We start from the raw sequence: 18,247 nt of genomic DNA on the forward strand, positions 1-18,247 counted from the left end.
AGAAATAGAAGAAGGTAGTAAGAAGAGCAGAGTGGGAGGAGAGGGAGGGACAAACTTGTTGTGAGAGACTTTGCAAAGTAGTAGTTACAGATCCTGTAAGCTTTTCTAAAGAGAGGGTTGGTTCTGCAGTAGTGCTTTACCATGTTGACAGCTGTGTTATAATGGGCTCTTCTGTTGTTGTTGCAATTATGACAAATACTGCAGAGTGTGTCTCTGGTCATAACGACATGCTTTGAAAGTGTGAGGAGTGGCAGTACTGTGTGTTGTTCTCCAGCCTGCAACACTGACAATGTAGCATCCACTGCTGACAAACACATTTTTTAAAATTGTTTATAGTTAATACTTTATCAAATATTTTGCCCAGAATGAGAGGCAACATGTATATTATTGTAAAATATTTACAAGGAAGCATTTTGCTTTTAGCTTCTGTTTAAAATACTCAGGAAAGCATTTTTGAAAACAAAGTTCAAAAGAGCAGGAAATTTTTTTTTCTTTTGAATTCTCTAAAATATTTGTGCCAAGTGGATAACATCAGCTTTACAGGATGTAAAAATCAAAGTGAAATTTTAAGGCAAATCTGTTTATCTCTCTAGTCATACTTAGTTTCTCTTGGGATGACAGTTTGAGCCTTTCAGATATACTGTTAAGTCTTTCTTATTCACTAGGTGAACTGCTAATGCAGTGTTTGCTATGGAATCCAGCACTGTTGAGAGGAACTCACAGCAATCCCTGATAAACACAAACATATGAGGCAAACACATTAACTTCTTGTTATGAAAGCAAGATGGCCTAATGCATTGTTACAGCTATTGATTCTCGTGTGAACTCCTCGCTTCCTACAGTTGAAAGCACATAGCATGTTAATGGCATTTCATGTGTCATTACTAAATTCCAGTACCCCAAAAACATTTCATTTCAAAAGTTTTACTTTTTCAAGTCCAAGTGCAGAAAACCCCATTTCAGTATATACTGCATTTGGTTTGCAAAATTGATCTTTTCAAAACTTGAAGTTTAATAGTAGAGCAGTGACATTTGTGAATTGCTGCCGTTTCATTTTGCTGTGGCAGCACTGGTTGGAAATGCAATGGTGGTGCAAAAGGGAGAGGGGATAATAGGTTCCAGACACAAGCTGGTGAGTGTGCTAGGGAAAGCTTAGGCAAACTACTACTGAGCTGCATCTGGTTTTGAGACAAGTTGAGATGGTAGGGGTTATTGACTTTAATGATTAAGAGGGTTTTTGGTTGTGTTGTTTCAGATCCTTGCAGTAGGGTAAGCCTTTTTGTGGAGATCTGTATAGTTCTGATTGTGGGCTTACTAAGTCCAGGACAAATTTGCTCTGTAGCATATTGCTTTGAAGTATTTGGAAAGTAAAAATAATGCATCCTGAGAGTCCCAAATTGTTGGAAAGGGGGCGCAGTGGGGATAGGGCTCCAATTTTTTATGCTGTTGTCTGTCTGCGTTTCATTTTTTTATCACATACTTCATGATTAGGTAATGAGGTTTATTAGGATGAGATTTATTGGGTAAATGAGGTCCCAGTGAGTGAAAGGGATATGCAAGTCTCAGAGAATGTAGGCTAAGTGCACTGCCTCTCTGCATGGATCATTGCATAAAAGTGGTGTGTGAAGTAAAATGAAATGCTGAAGTGAAATCTTCATGTGTCCTTGACTTTTCTCCTTGTGAGAATTTTCATACCCAGGTGTAGTTCTTACCTATTTTTCTTGTTTTGTCGTACAACAGTTTGGATTGTGAATTGTAAAGACAGCCTATCAGTGCAAATTTTGAATTGGGTAGTATAGTCTCTGGTTCTTCTGATGTAGCTGAACTGTACCTGTTCAGAGACCTGCAGGTTGTCATGTGATTTGTAGTTCATAACTTTGTTCATTTAAAATCAGGATTCAGTCCTGATAGTCCTGGAGCTAAAAATCCCATGTGCATGTTACATCTTACCATATACCAAGTAGTCTAAAATTCAGAGAAGTCTTTGGAGGAATACAAGAAAATATTCTCAATTGTTTGCAGCTGAACAGTGTCAGTGCAAATCTATTGTTAATGTGTGGGACACATTTTTCTGGGAGATACTTCCACTGCTTTTATTGAGTTTTCTGCAGAAGTGATGAGAAAGCGCTGTTGAAGTGTTTTGCCAGCTTTCTTGATTGAACACCATTTTTTGCCCTGTGGGACTAGATTGCAAATGTAGGATTGTGGAGTTTTGTGATTTGGTTTATCCTGAATTTTATTTGTCTGTTTGCTGTTTACATGTAGCACAGCATTTACAGTGTGTTCTCTATTGTGACAGTTAAAATCAGTGGTGTGTGGGTTGGACACATCTAAGTGTTTAGGGTATCTTAAGTTTAGAAGAAAGTCTTGTTGTTTGGCATTTTTTTCCCTGTGGAAGTGCTAGCTAGCACAGAGCTCTTTTCATAACCAAGCTGAGGAAATTTTGTGGAACAAAAACTTTTGAAGAAAATTATTAATAGTCTTAGAACAAATTAAATTCTTTTTTTTTCTTGTACTGAACATTCCATAGTTCAAATTGTAACCTTTTATTGTTGAGTATGAATAAATATATATATAGACTATATGTACCCAATATGTGCTATTACTGAACCTGAACTATAGAAGGTTATTTTTAATCATGCTAATAACTGTACTAAAGTTTTGTTCTTTGCTAAGTTTACTTTGTTTTCTATGCGTTTCTGTGAAGACGCTCAGCTAAAGAGAAATCCTTTAGGAATTGTTTCTTCATACACTTAATCTCTTGTATATTTTGCATTGCTGCTTTATATGCTAATAAACTAATTTCTGTTTTTACCAGTAGCCAGTGGGATTTCAGACATTTAAAAATCCTTTGTTGTTTTTGTTCTTTATAGGTTGCAAACAATCTTTGCAAAATTTGATGAAATAAGAAACTCTGACAATATGATTTTAAGTAACGTCAGTGGTGAGTATGAAAGATCATATATTTATAATCAGTTTTAGATTAATGCAAGATAAGTATTTAAATACTAGCATTATCAATGTGAGATGGAGGAATAGCAACATGTAAATGCTAAGAAAATGAGACACTTGATGAAACGAGCTTGTGCACTTTACTTGGAAGTATTTGCTGGATTGTGGTCAGAATACAATTGGAAAAGGTGTTGAAACTGCATGGAAACAAGCAGGGAATATTTAATGAGTTACAGATGTGCTCAGCAGAGGATAGAAGAATGCTGCAAAGTGTTCATGTATGGGAAAAAAGATCAGATGAACCTTTATCCTTAGTATGTTTCTAAGAGAAAAATGTACTTTAGTGATGGGTGTGTTTGATACTTTCTCTGTTAAAATTATGTATCATGACTTATAATACAGGGAGTTTAAAATTACAGAAATAGGAGACTGCAGCATTCAAAGACAATTGTTGAAGTTAAAACTTCTTTGAGCTTGAGCTCCTTATTTTGGTGTATTTCAGGAAAAGACAACCAGTTATGCAGAAAATCCCTGTTGCTTCTTACTGCTTTATTGCTACCGTAATTTTAGTATGAAAATTTAATTTAGAACTGTAAATTATGAAAAAAGTGTTACATAACAGCAAAACAAAGGAGGCAGTGGCATTAGCATAGTCAGTTTTGGAAGCCTCATTGTCTTCTGCGAGGAATCAATAGATCTTGTTTTATTAGGAAGTGTTTCTTCATATTAATTTGTCTTTGAAAGTAACTATGTTGATTATGGTCTGCTGTATCTAAAAAGTGTAGTTGTTCAAGAGTAGAAATATTTTGAGGAATGTATATAATTCCTTAATGTACTCAAATATACTTTTTTCATTTGAAATTTTCTCACCCTTTTCTTGTTAGTGTGAAAACAGAAGTGACTCTAGGTTCAAAGGAAAGTGGTTTTGTAACCTTTTCTTTGACATAGCAAGAGTTTCCATGCTGCATTTTGCTTTGAAATAAAACATTGCTATTCTTGAACACTTAAAAATTGATTTGCAAAAATTTATATATTTTTTTAAACCCACAGCATTCTAATTTGGGTAAGAATGTTTTACATAAAATGTAAATGTTTATGTTCTGTTATATTGTAAACTTACTCATTATGAAAGGGTGAACCATTATCTTTTGCATTTAATATTAATACAGCTGCGTAGGTTTCAGAGGTTTGAGAGATTCAGAGATGCATTTTACATGGGTATTTTTTCTGTCAGTAGTTCTCAGGAAAACAGAGAAAGTCACAAAGAGGAATATAAGCATTGAAATTATTTAAATATATAGATATATATATACCATGTTGCTGGAGTAGTTTATATAACACTTCTCTCCTTTTTGTCTCCATTTAAGAGAGTTTATTTTGAACCTATTTTTATCTCATGTGCAAAACACAGATATTGATGCTGATCTATGACAGTATAAACCATGTATTTTGTCTTGTAGGTAGCAATTTCTATGCAAAAGTTACTGTGATTCTATTTTGGTACCATAAATGACAGAATCCCTCTAAATACATTGGTTTCAGTATTTTTGCTTGAACCTAGTTCATCTGTTGCTTCCATCTAGGCACTTTTTCAATGTTATTGAAAGGTATTCTTCCATTGTTAGTGCTTTATCTTGGCTTTGTGCTTCATTATTCTCTGAAGGACAATTTGTATTTACTGCTTGCACGTGTAGATTTAAAGTTACTGTTGAATTCCTGTGGCCTTGGTTCCAACTTTTCTTTCAGGGGCTTTATCAAACATCTCTGGATAAAGACCAAATTTTAGTGACTAAATACATCTGTTACAGTGTTGAGGATTTTTTTTTTTTTGGTGCTTTGTATATTTTGTAGTAGGGTTTGGGATGGTGGGGGGGGGGGGGGGGGGGAAATAGGGTTGTCTTTCCCAAATGGGGAGGCAGAGGCAGGGTGGAAAGTACAAAACCACTTCATCTGGCTTTAATATCATTAAACTCCATAGTGGGGCTTCTTAATAGCAAAAGGAGTGGCTTTTTGCCAGGTGGAGTTACTGTCCCAAGTAGGGTGACTGTACTGATGGTGGTTCTGTTCAGTGTGTGATGGATAGGGAGGAACTTGTTAATACAACCTCAGAAGATGTCATCTTCTTCATAGCCCTGAGTTGCACTGCTGTGGTAGTGAATATTTGGTGTGTTGACCTAGTTTCTGAGAATCCAGAGATGTGACTGAGGATTCTCTCATCAAATAATACTAACGTCAGTTGTTCAGTCTTTTTATCCAGCATGTACTTAGGAAGAAAAAAAGGAATAAAGAGTCAAAGCTTGCAGTTTTTAACAACCTGATTACAAAAATGTTTTCCATACTTTATTGATAGTCAAAACAAATATATATTTAAAAAAATACTGATCTAATACTTGAGAGTTTTAAAAGAGATCATGTTGGTGTGCTTAGGTATGTGGGAGAAATACAGGCAGACAGGAAACGGTCTCCTTCCTGCCATCTGAGCACACTGGTAGATGTAATATCTTACTTTTTCAGTGTGCTGGAGGGGATCTAGTGAGAACAGTCCCTTCACTCTTATGTTGCCTCTTTCCTTTATTGAATCTGGTCTCTGATGGAATGGTAAAGAGCAGGGGGAGAATGAGTTACTGTTAGGGACTGACAGATCCTCTTTGAGGGTAGACAAGGTGGAAGGCACATTCAAACATGTATGGATGGAATAATTGGGGTGGGATGTAACAAGGAGTTTCAAAAGCCAACACATGAGGAGGTGCCATGTCTAACAAGGGAACTGGGTAGGAATCTTGGTGCTTTTGCTTGATGAGAGTGCTTACAGCCTTAAATAATATCCCACTACTAGCTTGCCTCTCCAGCTGACCCTTGATTTTTTTTACTTTTTACTCTAAGATGTGTATAGTAAAATCAGAGATAATTTCTTTAATGTCAATTACGTGAATGAATGAGCTGCTATGCAAACCTTGGGATTTGTTTACATTCTTAATGATGTGTATTAAAAGAATCATATCAGGATGTTTGCCTGTTAAGCAATATCTTACACGTGCTGCTAGTTTTGCCCTTTCACTCCACCAGAACTATATGTAGCCTTCCAAACTGGAGAAGATTCTTTAAAGCACCCCCCCACCACCATTTTTCAGCAAGTGAATGTTCATTTCTATGGAAACAGAACTGGCAGCCAATCTCAGCACTACAAAAGCACTTGTTTCTGCTGCCTGAGATTTGTAAATACTATTTTCTTTAAGAGAATTCAAGCAGACTCCTGTATCAGATAGTAGTGTCATTTTTGAGACAGGGAATTAAAACAAAAGTAGGGAAACTATTAATACTGAGCTCCCTGCTGCACTCAGCAGAATGATTGGGCTGAAGATAAATTGTTCATCTCTATTCAACCTGTGCACTTTTTCCATTTTAATATTTAATGCCTCAAAGGACTGGCTTTACAAACACAAAATATGACAGGTAGGGTATGTGATGTTAGCATCATGGTGTAGGGAGCTGTTTTATGTGTGATAAAGACGCAGCTGAAATATGTGTTCTCCTAGACAAAAAAGGGCAAATAAAAATCCATAGCAGGAGTGTGTATCTGTTTTTCCACATTACACTATTGTTTTTTATTTCCCTTTGCTGTTTTCTATTTGGAAATATAGTTACTATGGAGACAGTGACGACATACTGTTAATAGAGCTCACCAGTGCAGCACAACATGAATATATATCATTTGGGAATACTGGTGATAGTTGCTGTGATTATTTTATAGAGGTTTTGAGCTGCATGTATTCCTTTGGTGTGCTCAGTGCAAGCGGTCAAAATGTAATCACATCATTTTCCATTTCAACTGCTCTTCCTGATGGCTTATCATTTTAAATAGGAAAATCTACTGACCAATGAAGTGTACTGGTCAGTTCAAGCCCATTTGCAAGAAAAGGGCCTCATCAGGCTGTACTTCCACTGGTTTTAAGGAATTTGACTGAGCTTTTGGATTGTCACTACAAGGAACTGTGTCTGGCTACTTGCAAATGCGTAGTTCTCATGCTCTGTGCAGCAGCATATGCTCCAGTCTGCCTGAGTTTTAAACTTTTCTTTTGGCAAGACTACGTAAATTGGTACTACTTACTTGCTACTATTTTTTTTTTTTTTTTTATCACTTTGGATTGCACTCTTTACCCTCAGCATGTCACCCAAAAGGCACATTCAGGTACAAACTGATCAGGTACAAATTCTGATCAGCAGCTCAGGTCTGGGCAGGCTGTCACTGATGCTCCCAGCGTGTGTTGCACACATGCTTTGGAAGCAGTTTCTCTTTCAAAGGTGCGGGGGGGATTTCCGGAGAAGTCTCCCGAAAACTCAAAGAAAGAGGCAGCAGCTTTCTTCAACGGAACCCCTTCCTCCTTCCTGTGTCTTTATTGTTTTGTTTCATTTCGTGTTACGTGGCGTTTTGCTTGATCTCTGTTCCGCAGAGCGCTCGTCCTTTACCGAGCCTCCTTCTCCTCCTCTGGTTTCGCGTTCCGTGGCGGTGGCGGGGGGCAGAGCTTCCCGCGGGGCTGTGGGCTGTCCCCGGGGCTGTGGGCTGTCCCCGGCGGCGGCGGGGGCCGCGGCGGGCCGTGACGGCGGGGGCGGAGCGCCCGGGGGGCCGGGCCGGGGCCGGGCCGGCGCGGAGGCTCCCTCGCAAGGCGGGACTGCTATTTTGAAGCGAGGCGGCGGCTGCAGCGGCAGGGAGCCGGCAGGAATCCGGCGGGGATCCGGCCGGGACCCGCCGCGCCCGCCCTCCCGCGGCACCGGCGGGCATGATGGCTGTGGGGGACGGTGAGTGGGGAGCGCCGTGCCCTTGGGGAGCGGCGCGGGGCCGCGGGGGCTCTGGGCAGCCCGGGCGGCCCGGGGAGCTCGGTATGGCAGGTTGGTATCGCGGGCTGGCGGGCTCGGCTTCCGCCCGAGCCGGGCAATGGGCGATGGATGCTGCGTGCGGCAGCCGGAGGGTACCGGGCACCGAGCGTGGCAGCTCCAGCCCTTCTTGGAATTTTAACCGTGCCTGGGTCTCTGGGATGGCCCGTGATCTCAATTATTTACTACTCTGGCCGATTCCGCTGTGCATTTTTATGTTGGCGTTGTGTTTACCCCTCTCGCCTCGGTGTTACTTGGGTTGGCCACCTCTGCAAGATGAGGCAGAATTTACTATACTGCTCTGTAAACAAGCGGATGTTAACCTGCCCTGTTGTGTGAAGAAATTCTTACTTATTCGGCATAGCCATAAAATAAGAGCCTTGCTGCTAGATCTGGGGATGCATATTTAATAAAGACATGGGATGTTACTACGTTTCCTTCGCTGCACAGTGTATTGTTACACAAACCAATGGAAAGTAGGTCAGTAAAGCGGTACAGACTATATGGTTGTGTTTTCGTTAAAAACTAGACTTAAGTTTTATCTTTAGGACACCCTTGGGTTTGCATGTCAGCCAAGTTCTCTGAGCTTAATACCTTGATGACTTTCTATATATGCTTTATTATTTTTAGAGAGACTTGAGGCACATTCATTGGACTTGCAGCAAGTTTAGGGATGAGGTAGGATGGCTGTGCTTTCACAAGTGACAATGTATGCAGATTTGCATAAAGAAGATGGTTTATAAAGATCACAGATTAAGATTAAATTTTTTATCTGAATTTGCTGAAACAGTAGTTGTAAGAGTCCTGGGGAAGACTCTTTATTGAGACAGCTTGAAATGTGTGTTTTACACTTAGTTCTTTCAAATGTCAGAGACCAAAAGAGATAATGATTGTGACCAGAGCAGTGAAATTATGTCTGGACTGTAAGTCCAGAAAAAATGTAGGTGGTTCCCTGATGTTTGTATTTTTGTCATTTGCAAGGTCCAAGAGAAGTCGTGGTCTCTGTAGAACTGAATAAGTACCAAGCTCACTCTTGCTGAGATTTTTTTTTTTCTTGTAAATGTTTTTCTTCATCTTTGTTTCCTTCCTGTGAGGCAACACAGTTCTCCATGGTGTAAACATGAATTGTGGTAACTTGCAGGTTAAGAATACAAGTTGTAGCATGTTAAGAAATAGCTGTGTTCTCTAGGCAAAGCTGTAGGATTTTTGTCATTCTGTAATGGCCAAGGTTTATAAAGTGAGGGTGGTTGTGGAGCTCTCTTCTGTATAATTTAATTCGTCATTAACAAAGGCACTAAGAACAAAGTACTGTTCAGGCAGTCAGCTGACATTCTGTGTAGGAGCTTTGAGCAATAATGCCAGATACAATTAACAGTGTGTAGGATGATTATGTAGCCGTTGGTCTCTCTTAAAACTACTGCTTACCACATTTACAAGGAATTCAGTCTTCTGATGTTGTGTTATGAAACTGCAAGGGAAAACAAAACCTTAGTTACTGTTAAGAAAACTTCTTAATCTTTTTTTCTAAATTTAACGATGGTTTGGCTGCGGTCTTTTGTTTTGCAAATATTCTGTATATCCTCCTAATATATGCAACATAGAAGAAAATGTTTTAAGGTTAGTGATTCTGCAACCTTTGAGAAATGTCTTTTCTCTGCAAAATGTCACTTTGTTGTGGCCAGTATGTATGTTTAACTTAATATTTGTGAGACTCGGCTGAAGGCATTGTGCAGATATTCCAGAGAGCAGATTTTTTTACTTGTTTTATTTGGTTTGCTCACTTAATCAGTCTGGATGTATTACAGAATTGCAGATTATGTTTGGAAATGCTATTTAGAAGTGGTAATGTGAGTTTTATCTTGAATGCAAGATGTTGGCTTATGGGAACTTTCTGGATTTTTTTCCCGTTTTCTTGAGCACAAGCAGAAATGTAAATAAAGCATGATGCTTAGCAGTTGAATCTTAATCTGATTTCTCAAGTGAAGATTAAAGGGAAGAACCAGATTTTCTGTTTGCCCCCATGTTAACTGTCTCAAGCTCTCCAAGCTATTGTTGGAAGAATGTGGAGGGGGGAAAAAAATAATCCAGTGCTTGTGGCCCAGCAAACAAATGGACCGTAACTTCTGTAGTGAGCGTGTGCCAGTGGGAGAGCACGCGCTGCCTCAACCTCAAAGGCATTTCACATACTGGTGTGAGTGCAGGTCTGGGATTGCCGTGCAAGTTGTGGAGGCTGCTGAGGAAAGCCAGCCAGGGGCTGTTCCTCGCTCTGGTTGCCGTGTTCCTTGGGGAGGATAATGCATCTCTGCCATTATCCCTTGGTAACCAGATTAGGCTGCTGAGGAGGTGGCGGCCGGAGTCGCCGTGTGCACATCGCGTCGTGCGCTCTCTCCAGGGCTTGTAGTCCAGCAGCTTCCACTGGTGTTTCCTCACCTTTTTGGCAGTCCGTGCTGTGTTACCTGTGATTTCATAGGTGAGGGACTCCCTTGATCCTAGTTGAGCAAGGTAATTAGGATAAGGACGAAATTATCTGCCTAAAACTACAAATGGCCTTATAGGGAAGATCAGACATAGGTTTTCTTAAGATCTACTAAACATATTGCAGTACCAGACATAAGGTATTTGAGGGCTGTCTAAAAGCATATAATCAGCTTTGTAAGAGGACATACTTGGTACACACATTTGTTGCACTAGTGTATACTAAGTATACTGTTTTGTATCATACAATGAATAAGCACTTCTTTATTTATTAGTGTATTTTTATGTAAATGGCATACCGTGTAATGATGTTTCATGACTTGAAGCACTTGTCACATTTTAGGTGATAAAGCATATGTGACTGGTTTATAAATAGAAATTATCCTTCTGTCTTACTGCATCTGCAAATCAAATTTTGTGCTTTGTCTTCTTTCAAAATACTTGATTAATCTATGCATGGTCCTAAAGCATGAGAACAATTATCTTCCATTCCCTGATGTTCTTCTGAGGGAAGGCTGTCTTCCTAAGTCTTTAATCTGATTAACTAGTTTCTGTGAAGTGTGGGTGCTGCACAGCTTTAATATTTTACTTTTGACTCAAAAAGGGATTGGACATATTAAAGGCACAGAAGCTACAGTGATGTTTGAGACATTAGCTTGATTTAAAATATATGTTATTTTAGTGCAGGTGGATTTCTGAGGTGTATTTCTGATTTTTCTTATCCTCTGGTAGGAGACTTTTTAAACCAACAGAGTCCTGTGAATGCTGATAATAAAGCAATTGCTGCACTGGCCTAGAAATTGGCCAGACAGTAACTGTGGTGCTTTGTACCATTCAGAGCTGTCTCCTGGGGGTGGGAATATAAAGAGTAGCAGAAGTTTTTGTGTGGGATAGAAGTGTATCACTTATTCCCTTTTCTGTTCTTGTTTGGGCCTGTGTTTTCTTGACCACGCTGACCACACCTGAAGTGGTATGGTGTCCTTTTCCTGGACTATGGAAGGACTATCCAGTCCTTTTCCTGTAGTTGCTTCCCACCACTCCTTTGTTATTAGCAGTTGGTGGGCACATAGTTTGGGATGTGGTTTGGGACATGGCTGTGCCTGAGAGAGCAAGATACCGTGAGCTGAGTGTGATTTCTGTTCCAAACCAGTGCAAAGCTTCTTTTCACAGCAAGGTCATATGCTACTCCCAGTGATTACCATGGATTCTGAGCTGTGTTTTGTCTGTAGAGTGCAAGCACTGTTACTAATAGCAGTAAAAGAACAGTGGGAAAGTGTAGCAGCTGAGTGGGAGAGGGAGGGAATGTGTAAACAAGCCAAGGGCTGTATGAAAAGATGGAGAGAGAGAACGGATGAATACAGCAAGGTTCAAGAGTGGTGTGAATAGAAAAAAAAGAATTCAAGGAAGAATTCAAGGTGCAACTCAGAGCATTTTTAATTTGAAAAACAGCTGCAACATATGACAGACACAGTTGTTTTCTCAAAACCAGCATAGCTTCTAGAATGATAAGAGCATCTGATTTTTTCATATACTCTAGGGTAATAACTACAAGTTTTGTCTTCCTGCTTCTCACTGACATTTTCAAAATGTCAAAGAATTTTGTGGGTAGTGGTGATTGTTGTTGTTTTCATTAAACATGAAACATAAGTTCACTAAAAAGATTTCAGATATGTTTAATCTATCACCCAAAAGTGTTGGTTATCTAGAGTGCTGGAGTAAGTTTTTATTAGCTTTTAAGAACAAGTTACATAATGAAAAAATTTATTTTGGTGTTTTCCATTATATCTGCATGTTTTTGATTATTGTTTGGTGGTTGTTTGGTGGGGAGTTGTTTATTTTAATTATTTCTTAAAGTACATTTTGGGGGGGAAAAAACCAAATAAAAAAAACCCATTAAAATTGTGAACAGCCACAGGAGAAATTTAAGGCCTACTAAGGGTTTCCTTTCATAGATGTTGCACGAATCTTCCACTTGACTGGTTGGATATTTGCCTTGCAGGGTTTATTTTCGTCTTTGTTATCTATGAAATACTAGGAATATTTCGTTACTGTTACATGTTATTTTTCATAAATACTGATGAGCAAGTAAGCTACGTTTGGATCATTTCAGTGTCTGAAATGCCTTCAGAGGTGAAGGGTGTCCTGTAGTATTGACTTGAATCAGAAATTCCATTCTGTGTATTGTATTTTTAAATCATCTTAGTTTTAAAGACTTGTGGTTTGGATTTTGTCTGCTTTCTTTGCCCAGCTCGTTCATCAAAATGCACTTTCATAGCAACAGCTGGAAAGAGCAGTTGATAACTTGAAAATGCCTTTTGAAAACCAGCTGTGTATGTAGACTCTTACAAGAAGTAACCACAATTCAAAACTCACAGGAATTTCCCAGCTATATGGAGTGTAGACAACAAGATTTTCATGGTACCAGAATCTCTCTGGTACCTCTTCATGTGTATTTAATTGATGTGAAAATTCTTCTGTTCAACTGAGAAACACTTAAAAGCCCTCAAACTTCTGGATAGTTGGAGCCTGAGGAAAGGTGAGAAGGACTGAAGTTGAGGAGCATAGCTCTTAAGAGCCTGCAGAAAAACCTTACTTTATTCAAATTAGATATTTTTGCTTTCATTAGATGTCAGGAGCTGCATGGTGTTCCATGATTGCCTAAGCAATGAGCATGAGTAGATCTCTATTTGACAAAAAATCCTTTTATCATTATGGATTGTTTTGTTTGTTGACCTGATAAAAGTCCTTTGGTCAATGAACTTACGCAGTGGCTATTGAACTTAAAGGTCAAACTTGCTACATTTCTGTGTAGGTTGTTTTTGTTTAAAATTTCTTAGCATTGCCAAGTTGATTTTTACAAACTCATTAGAAACACTGTGTGGGAACAATCTCTGTATATTATTTAGGAGTTGCATCATGCTCCCACAAAATCAGAGAAATGGCAGCTGCTAAAGCTGGCTAGCCATATACCAAGCACGTCAGATTTTCCAGATCTGGTGTGAGTTTTAACTTCTGGGGCGCTGGTGGATGAGAGGCTGGACATGAGTTGGCAGTGTGGGCTTGCAGCCCCATACCCAGTTCTGTCCTGGGCTGTATCAAAAGCAGAGTGGTTAGCAGGGCAAGGGAGGTGATCTCTGTCCAGTGAGTTCACAGGAGGCCACAAAGATGATCAGAGGGCTGAGGCACCCCTGCTGTGAAGACAGGCTGAGAGAGTTGGGATTGTTCAGCCCTGAGCAGAGGAGGCTCCAGGGAGACCTCACAGCACCTTCCTGTGCCTAAAGGGGGCCTACAGAAAAGCTGGAGAGGGATGTTTTACTAAGGCATAGTGAATGGCTTTAAGCTGAAAAAGGTATATTTAGACTAGAAATTCTTCACTTGAGGTGGTGGGGCACTGGAGCAGAGAAGCAGAGAATGTCCCATCCCTGGAGGAATTCACTGCCAGGTTGGGTGGAGCTCTGAGCAACCTGGTCTGGTGAAAGGTGTCCCTGCCCATGGCAGGAGGGTTGGAACTGGACAATCTTTAAGGTCCCTTAAACCCAAACCATTTTATGATTCTATGTTAAGAAGTCCAGTTTGAGGAGAGTTGGGCCTTTTAAAACCACCAGTTTTATTACCCACAAGTGGCAGCATTGAGAGTAAAAGAAAGGTGATTTGCCATATTTTCTTAATCTCTACTTCTGACTGTGTAAGGCAGAGATCAGGTGGGTCAGTGAGCCAAAAGGCCATTAGCAGCCCCTTTCATTCTGTGCTGTGGTGTGCATGTTTTCATGTGCAAATACTAACTTGTAATTCCTAAGCTACATGGATCTAAAATGCAGAAAAATAAACTTCTCAATATTTCATCTGCTGTGTGCTCATATTGCACTTTCTGCTTCTAGGATCCGTGTTTTATCTGTCAATCTGCCTTACTGTTTTACATTTTCAACGTGCAAGTGGAACTGAACATGCAGAAATTGGCCACACTAAAAACACACTAAAAACATTTGCACACTAATGCAAATGTTAGCTGCTCTCATGATCTCTCTGATGGTAGACTTACATTTGTCACTGTCACACTCTAATAGTAAATCCCAATTTAAGCTCCCTGTTTGTCAGCCTTCTCATTGATGTTTCATGTATCCTGTGCCCTTTCCCTATCGCACATACTTGTGATATATGTTAAAGATGAATGAACACAGCACTTATGGGTGCCTCTCTTACCCTTGCTGTGATGTAATTGATAGTTTGAAAATTCAAGTCATTAAGCCCAGGTGCTTCTGTGTCACTGAATTAAGTACTGGAAATGTCCTGAATTGAATAGTTTCTCAATGGATATCAGTTATTTGACTTAGCTGCAGATAGGTAAATGTGGTGGTTCTTTTTGCTACTTTTCTGAACTTACATACATCAATAATGCTAGGCATATTATTGCAGTTTGTGGATAGTGGTTTCTAGATAAAACCCACTTTTGTGATAAATATATTAATTTTAAAATAGGTCATTCAATAGATTCACTGATAATCTATTGAGAATTGGATACTTGATGTCTAAACAAAAGGAATTTGTGAAGAAAGAGATAAAATGACTTCTGGGGATGAAATAATAAAGACAGAAATTAAACCAGGCCTACTGAGCAAAGACTGGCTGTTGGCTTACAGAGTATTTTAAATGCAAATACTGGAGTTGATACTTCAAGAAGATACTTGAAGTGGCAGCTTTTTCAGAGGGCAGCTTAAGCAACTGAGTGAGGGGTTTGGCCACAAGTGAGTATAGGATTCAGAAGGGCTTCAATGGTTAAATAAACCATCACTTCTGATAGAAATTAGGAGTCTTTTATGTAATGTGGCTCACAAAAATTTACCAGGCATCAAGTAAAAGTTCTTTTAGGGCTTTTTCTTTTTCTTTCTTTTTTTTTATCACGTTTTAAAATGAATTACATGCTTTTATTTTAATCAGTGTCTGGATAGGGAAACTCTCTGAGGGAGTAGTCACTCATTTAGCAGAAATCTTGAGTGCTCCAGAAGTTACTGTCTTTCTCAGCTTTAATTCTGGTATTTCATAAGAGAGCAAAACATTTGTGCTATGGTAGGCATGTTTTACTTTGTGCTAAAATAGAGGAGTATCCTGTCAGTTTCTATGTTACAGCTAGTGATTCAACATTTGTGTTTAAAATGCCAAAAACTTTCAGTGTTTGATTTTTTATGCAAGACCAGGTCTGTGTCCTCCTACACCTTTTTGCCTTCGCCTGTCCTAAAAGGCACCTGACTTGTTAATGCTGGACATAGTGCAGTGTGGTCCAAATAGCATGGCCTAGAGCTATAACATAGTCCAGATGTTGAAGAACAAGAACATTATGTAGTTTTATTTTCAGCCTTGGTGTTTAGTCTTGAATCCTATTTTAGCAGCTGACCTTGTCATGAATTCTGGAGAACCTCATTAGCTTTCTCTTCCCCTTTTACTGAGAAAATTGTGTGTTTGCTAATAGGTTGTAGACTATTGAGTGTTGATTCAGAAGGCCATTGAATGTGCCTCAGGAAGGATGTAAAGACAGTGAAATTGATGATTTTTAAAGTACCAAGATGCTGACGGCATCTTCAGTTTTCAGTAAGATTGCTGGGAAATGTTCAGTAACATTTGGGAAATGTTACACATTTGTAACAAAAGAAAGTCCAATTGCAAGAATTTAGGAAGGACTCAATTATTTATGAATTAATTTAAACATGTGGACTATAGTAATTTTACAGATATTGTAAAAATGCAAAATATGGCAAAATTTGCAGAAACTGTCTTAAACTTTAATAGGTAAAAATTAGAAAAGTACTTGGGTTTACAGGAGATATTCTAGAGCTAGAAATGGGAATGAAGCTTTACTTGGGAGCAAAATTAGCTCAGTTGCTTATTTGAGCTTATTGCAGCTTTATTTGAAACCTGTAGTTAAGTCTTGTCTTTCATCCAGACAGTAGTAAGATAAACTGTAAGACTAACTTTTCTATGGAGTTAGGAAAATAGTACTGGGGATGTGTTAAATTTTTTTGAATTAATCTTTTTTTAACATAGTCCTTCATGAAGCTGTGGAGCAGAATAGATAAACTACTAATGTCTTTGGAATATGCCTGTATTACATGAGGATAATTATTTTGGCATGTGTCATTGCCACTCCTAAATGTTTCTTTTTTTAAATGTTTGTTAGGTCTAGTACTTTCTTCTTCATTTTCCTTCTTTTATTTTGTCCTATTCATTGAGGGTCATATTTTAAAAGAGATCAAATGCAGGCAGCAGAGCAGATCAATGCATACAGCCTCCCCCAAAAGCAGGTGTGAGCCTCTTTTTCAGTGCTGCAACTGATCGATGGACTGTAATAGAGCTGTATTTTGCTTTGCTTGTTGAAAAATTAGGGGAACTTTATTAAAATTTGAGATCAGATCAACAGCAAAATCTAACTGATAAATATTTGCTACTGACTCTTGCTCCCCTTACTTGCTGCCTTTTTGATTCTTTTTTTTTTTTTTTTTAAGACACCAGTTCACTGGAACTGCCTGAAAAAATAGCATGTAAAAGAATATAAGTTTATATACATTTAAGAACTTTGGGGGTTTTTTGAACCAGGTTTTGTTGTTCTATAAACACCGTTCTCATTGGTATTTTTTTATCTCACCCATCCTCTGTGAGATTACTGCAGAAAAAGAAGTCTCTTCTGGTAGGAATTTGAGATTTTGTTGGTGAGCATCAGCATGTATTGCACAGAAGAGAGCCATTTGCCAGCACTATCATTGGTACAGTTGCTTCCTTCAGGAAGGCAAAGAGGAGCAAAGGAGTAAAGTTAAATTCATCAGTAAAGGTAAATTCATCAGTAATGGCCTCACGTTACTTCTGTGCCTCCGCTGTTGTCCCAGGAAGAGCCATGCTCCGTCACTGTTGTCCCAGGAAGAGCCATGCTCCGTCACTGTTGTCCCAGGAAGAGCCATGCTCCATCACTGTGGGAAGCAGGCTTTTGTTTGAGTATGAGAATTTGTCTCCCAATGGTTTAGGAGCCCAATACCTGCTGTGGCATGGGGAGAATGCCAAGGAATGACGCCTTTATGGTAGATCTGAAGCTTCTTAGGTGCAATTCATCTGTCCAGCTGTAGGTGTCTGGTGTCACCACAGGCCCCCAGCTGGGTAATAATTAGCAGTGACTCCATGATTCTCAGCAGGCTGATCAATCACTTTATTATTCTGTACTTATTAAGAAACCCATTGCCCTTTCAGACAGTCACGATACACGTGGACCCAACTGGTCCTTCCATCCAAACACCATCACCATTGGCCAATTAAGAAACCACCTTTGGTAAACAAATCTCCATAACACATTCCACGTGTTCAACAGGTGCAGCAAGTGAAGATAAGAATGGTTTATCATTCTTTTATCTGATCTTCTCACAGCCTTCCCCAGGACAATGCCTGGGGAAGTTGTGCCTGTTGCTCTCTGTGCCCAGAGAGCTGCTGGCACAGTCTGGTGCCACTGGAGGTGCCTTGCAGGATCCTCAGTGGCCACGCGGAAGGAGCGGGTGTGACACAAGAACTGCAAGAGATCTGTGGCCTGCTGGAATGTCAGCTGGCTGCCAGACAGGATGCCCAGGACTGTCTAAACTGGTTTTAGATGACTGTGCTTAGGCAAATGAATCCTGTCCTTTGTGTCAGGACAAACAGATTTGGACTGTATGGAATGCCTGATGTGTAAGGGATAAAGTTCTCACTCAATGATGTGGGGCATTGGCTTGAAGTATGGATTAGAGGGATCAGCTAACTTGATGCATGTGTAGCGCTTGCGGCTTCATTTTCATGCTTGACAGAAGTTGTTGTGGGCCACACCAGTTCATCTGGAATTGAGCTAATGATCCAGTCCCAGATGTTCCAAGTAATTGATGCAGTCTCTGTTTATAAGTCACTGAAGGGAGACTGAGTGGATGTCTTGGTAGGCACAGAATGG

General features: G+C 39.5%; 1 protein-coding gene across 10 annotated transcripts in view; it reads left to right on the top strand.

Moving 5' to 3' along the window:
- The window catches only part of CLASP2 (cytoplasmic linker associated protein 2), a 146,641-nt gene that overhangs the window by 35,998 nt on the left and 92,396 nt on the right, over positions 1-18,247 (top strand). For 9 of the 10 annotated variants that reach the window (XM_059472711.1, XM_059472721.1, XM_059472728.1 and 6 more), the window contains one exon: positions 2,874-2,944. In XM_059472711.1, coding sequence (XP_059328694.1) covers positions 2,874-2,944 — 71 coding nt within the window. Of the gene's footprint in view, positions 1-2,873; positions 2,945-7,712; positions 7,750-18,247 lie in introns of those variants that run through there. The other variant, XM_059472785.1, reaches the window with a different exon arrangement.

This window comes from Ammospiza nelsoni, chromosome 1, assembly GCF_027579445.1.
Source record: "Ammospiza nelsoni isolate bAmmNel1 chromosome 1, bAmmNel1.pri, whole genome shotgun sequence".
NCBI lineage: Eukaryota > Metazoa > Chordata > Aves > Passeriformes > Passerellidae > Ammospiza > Ammospiza nelsoni.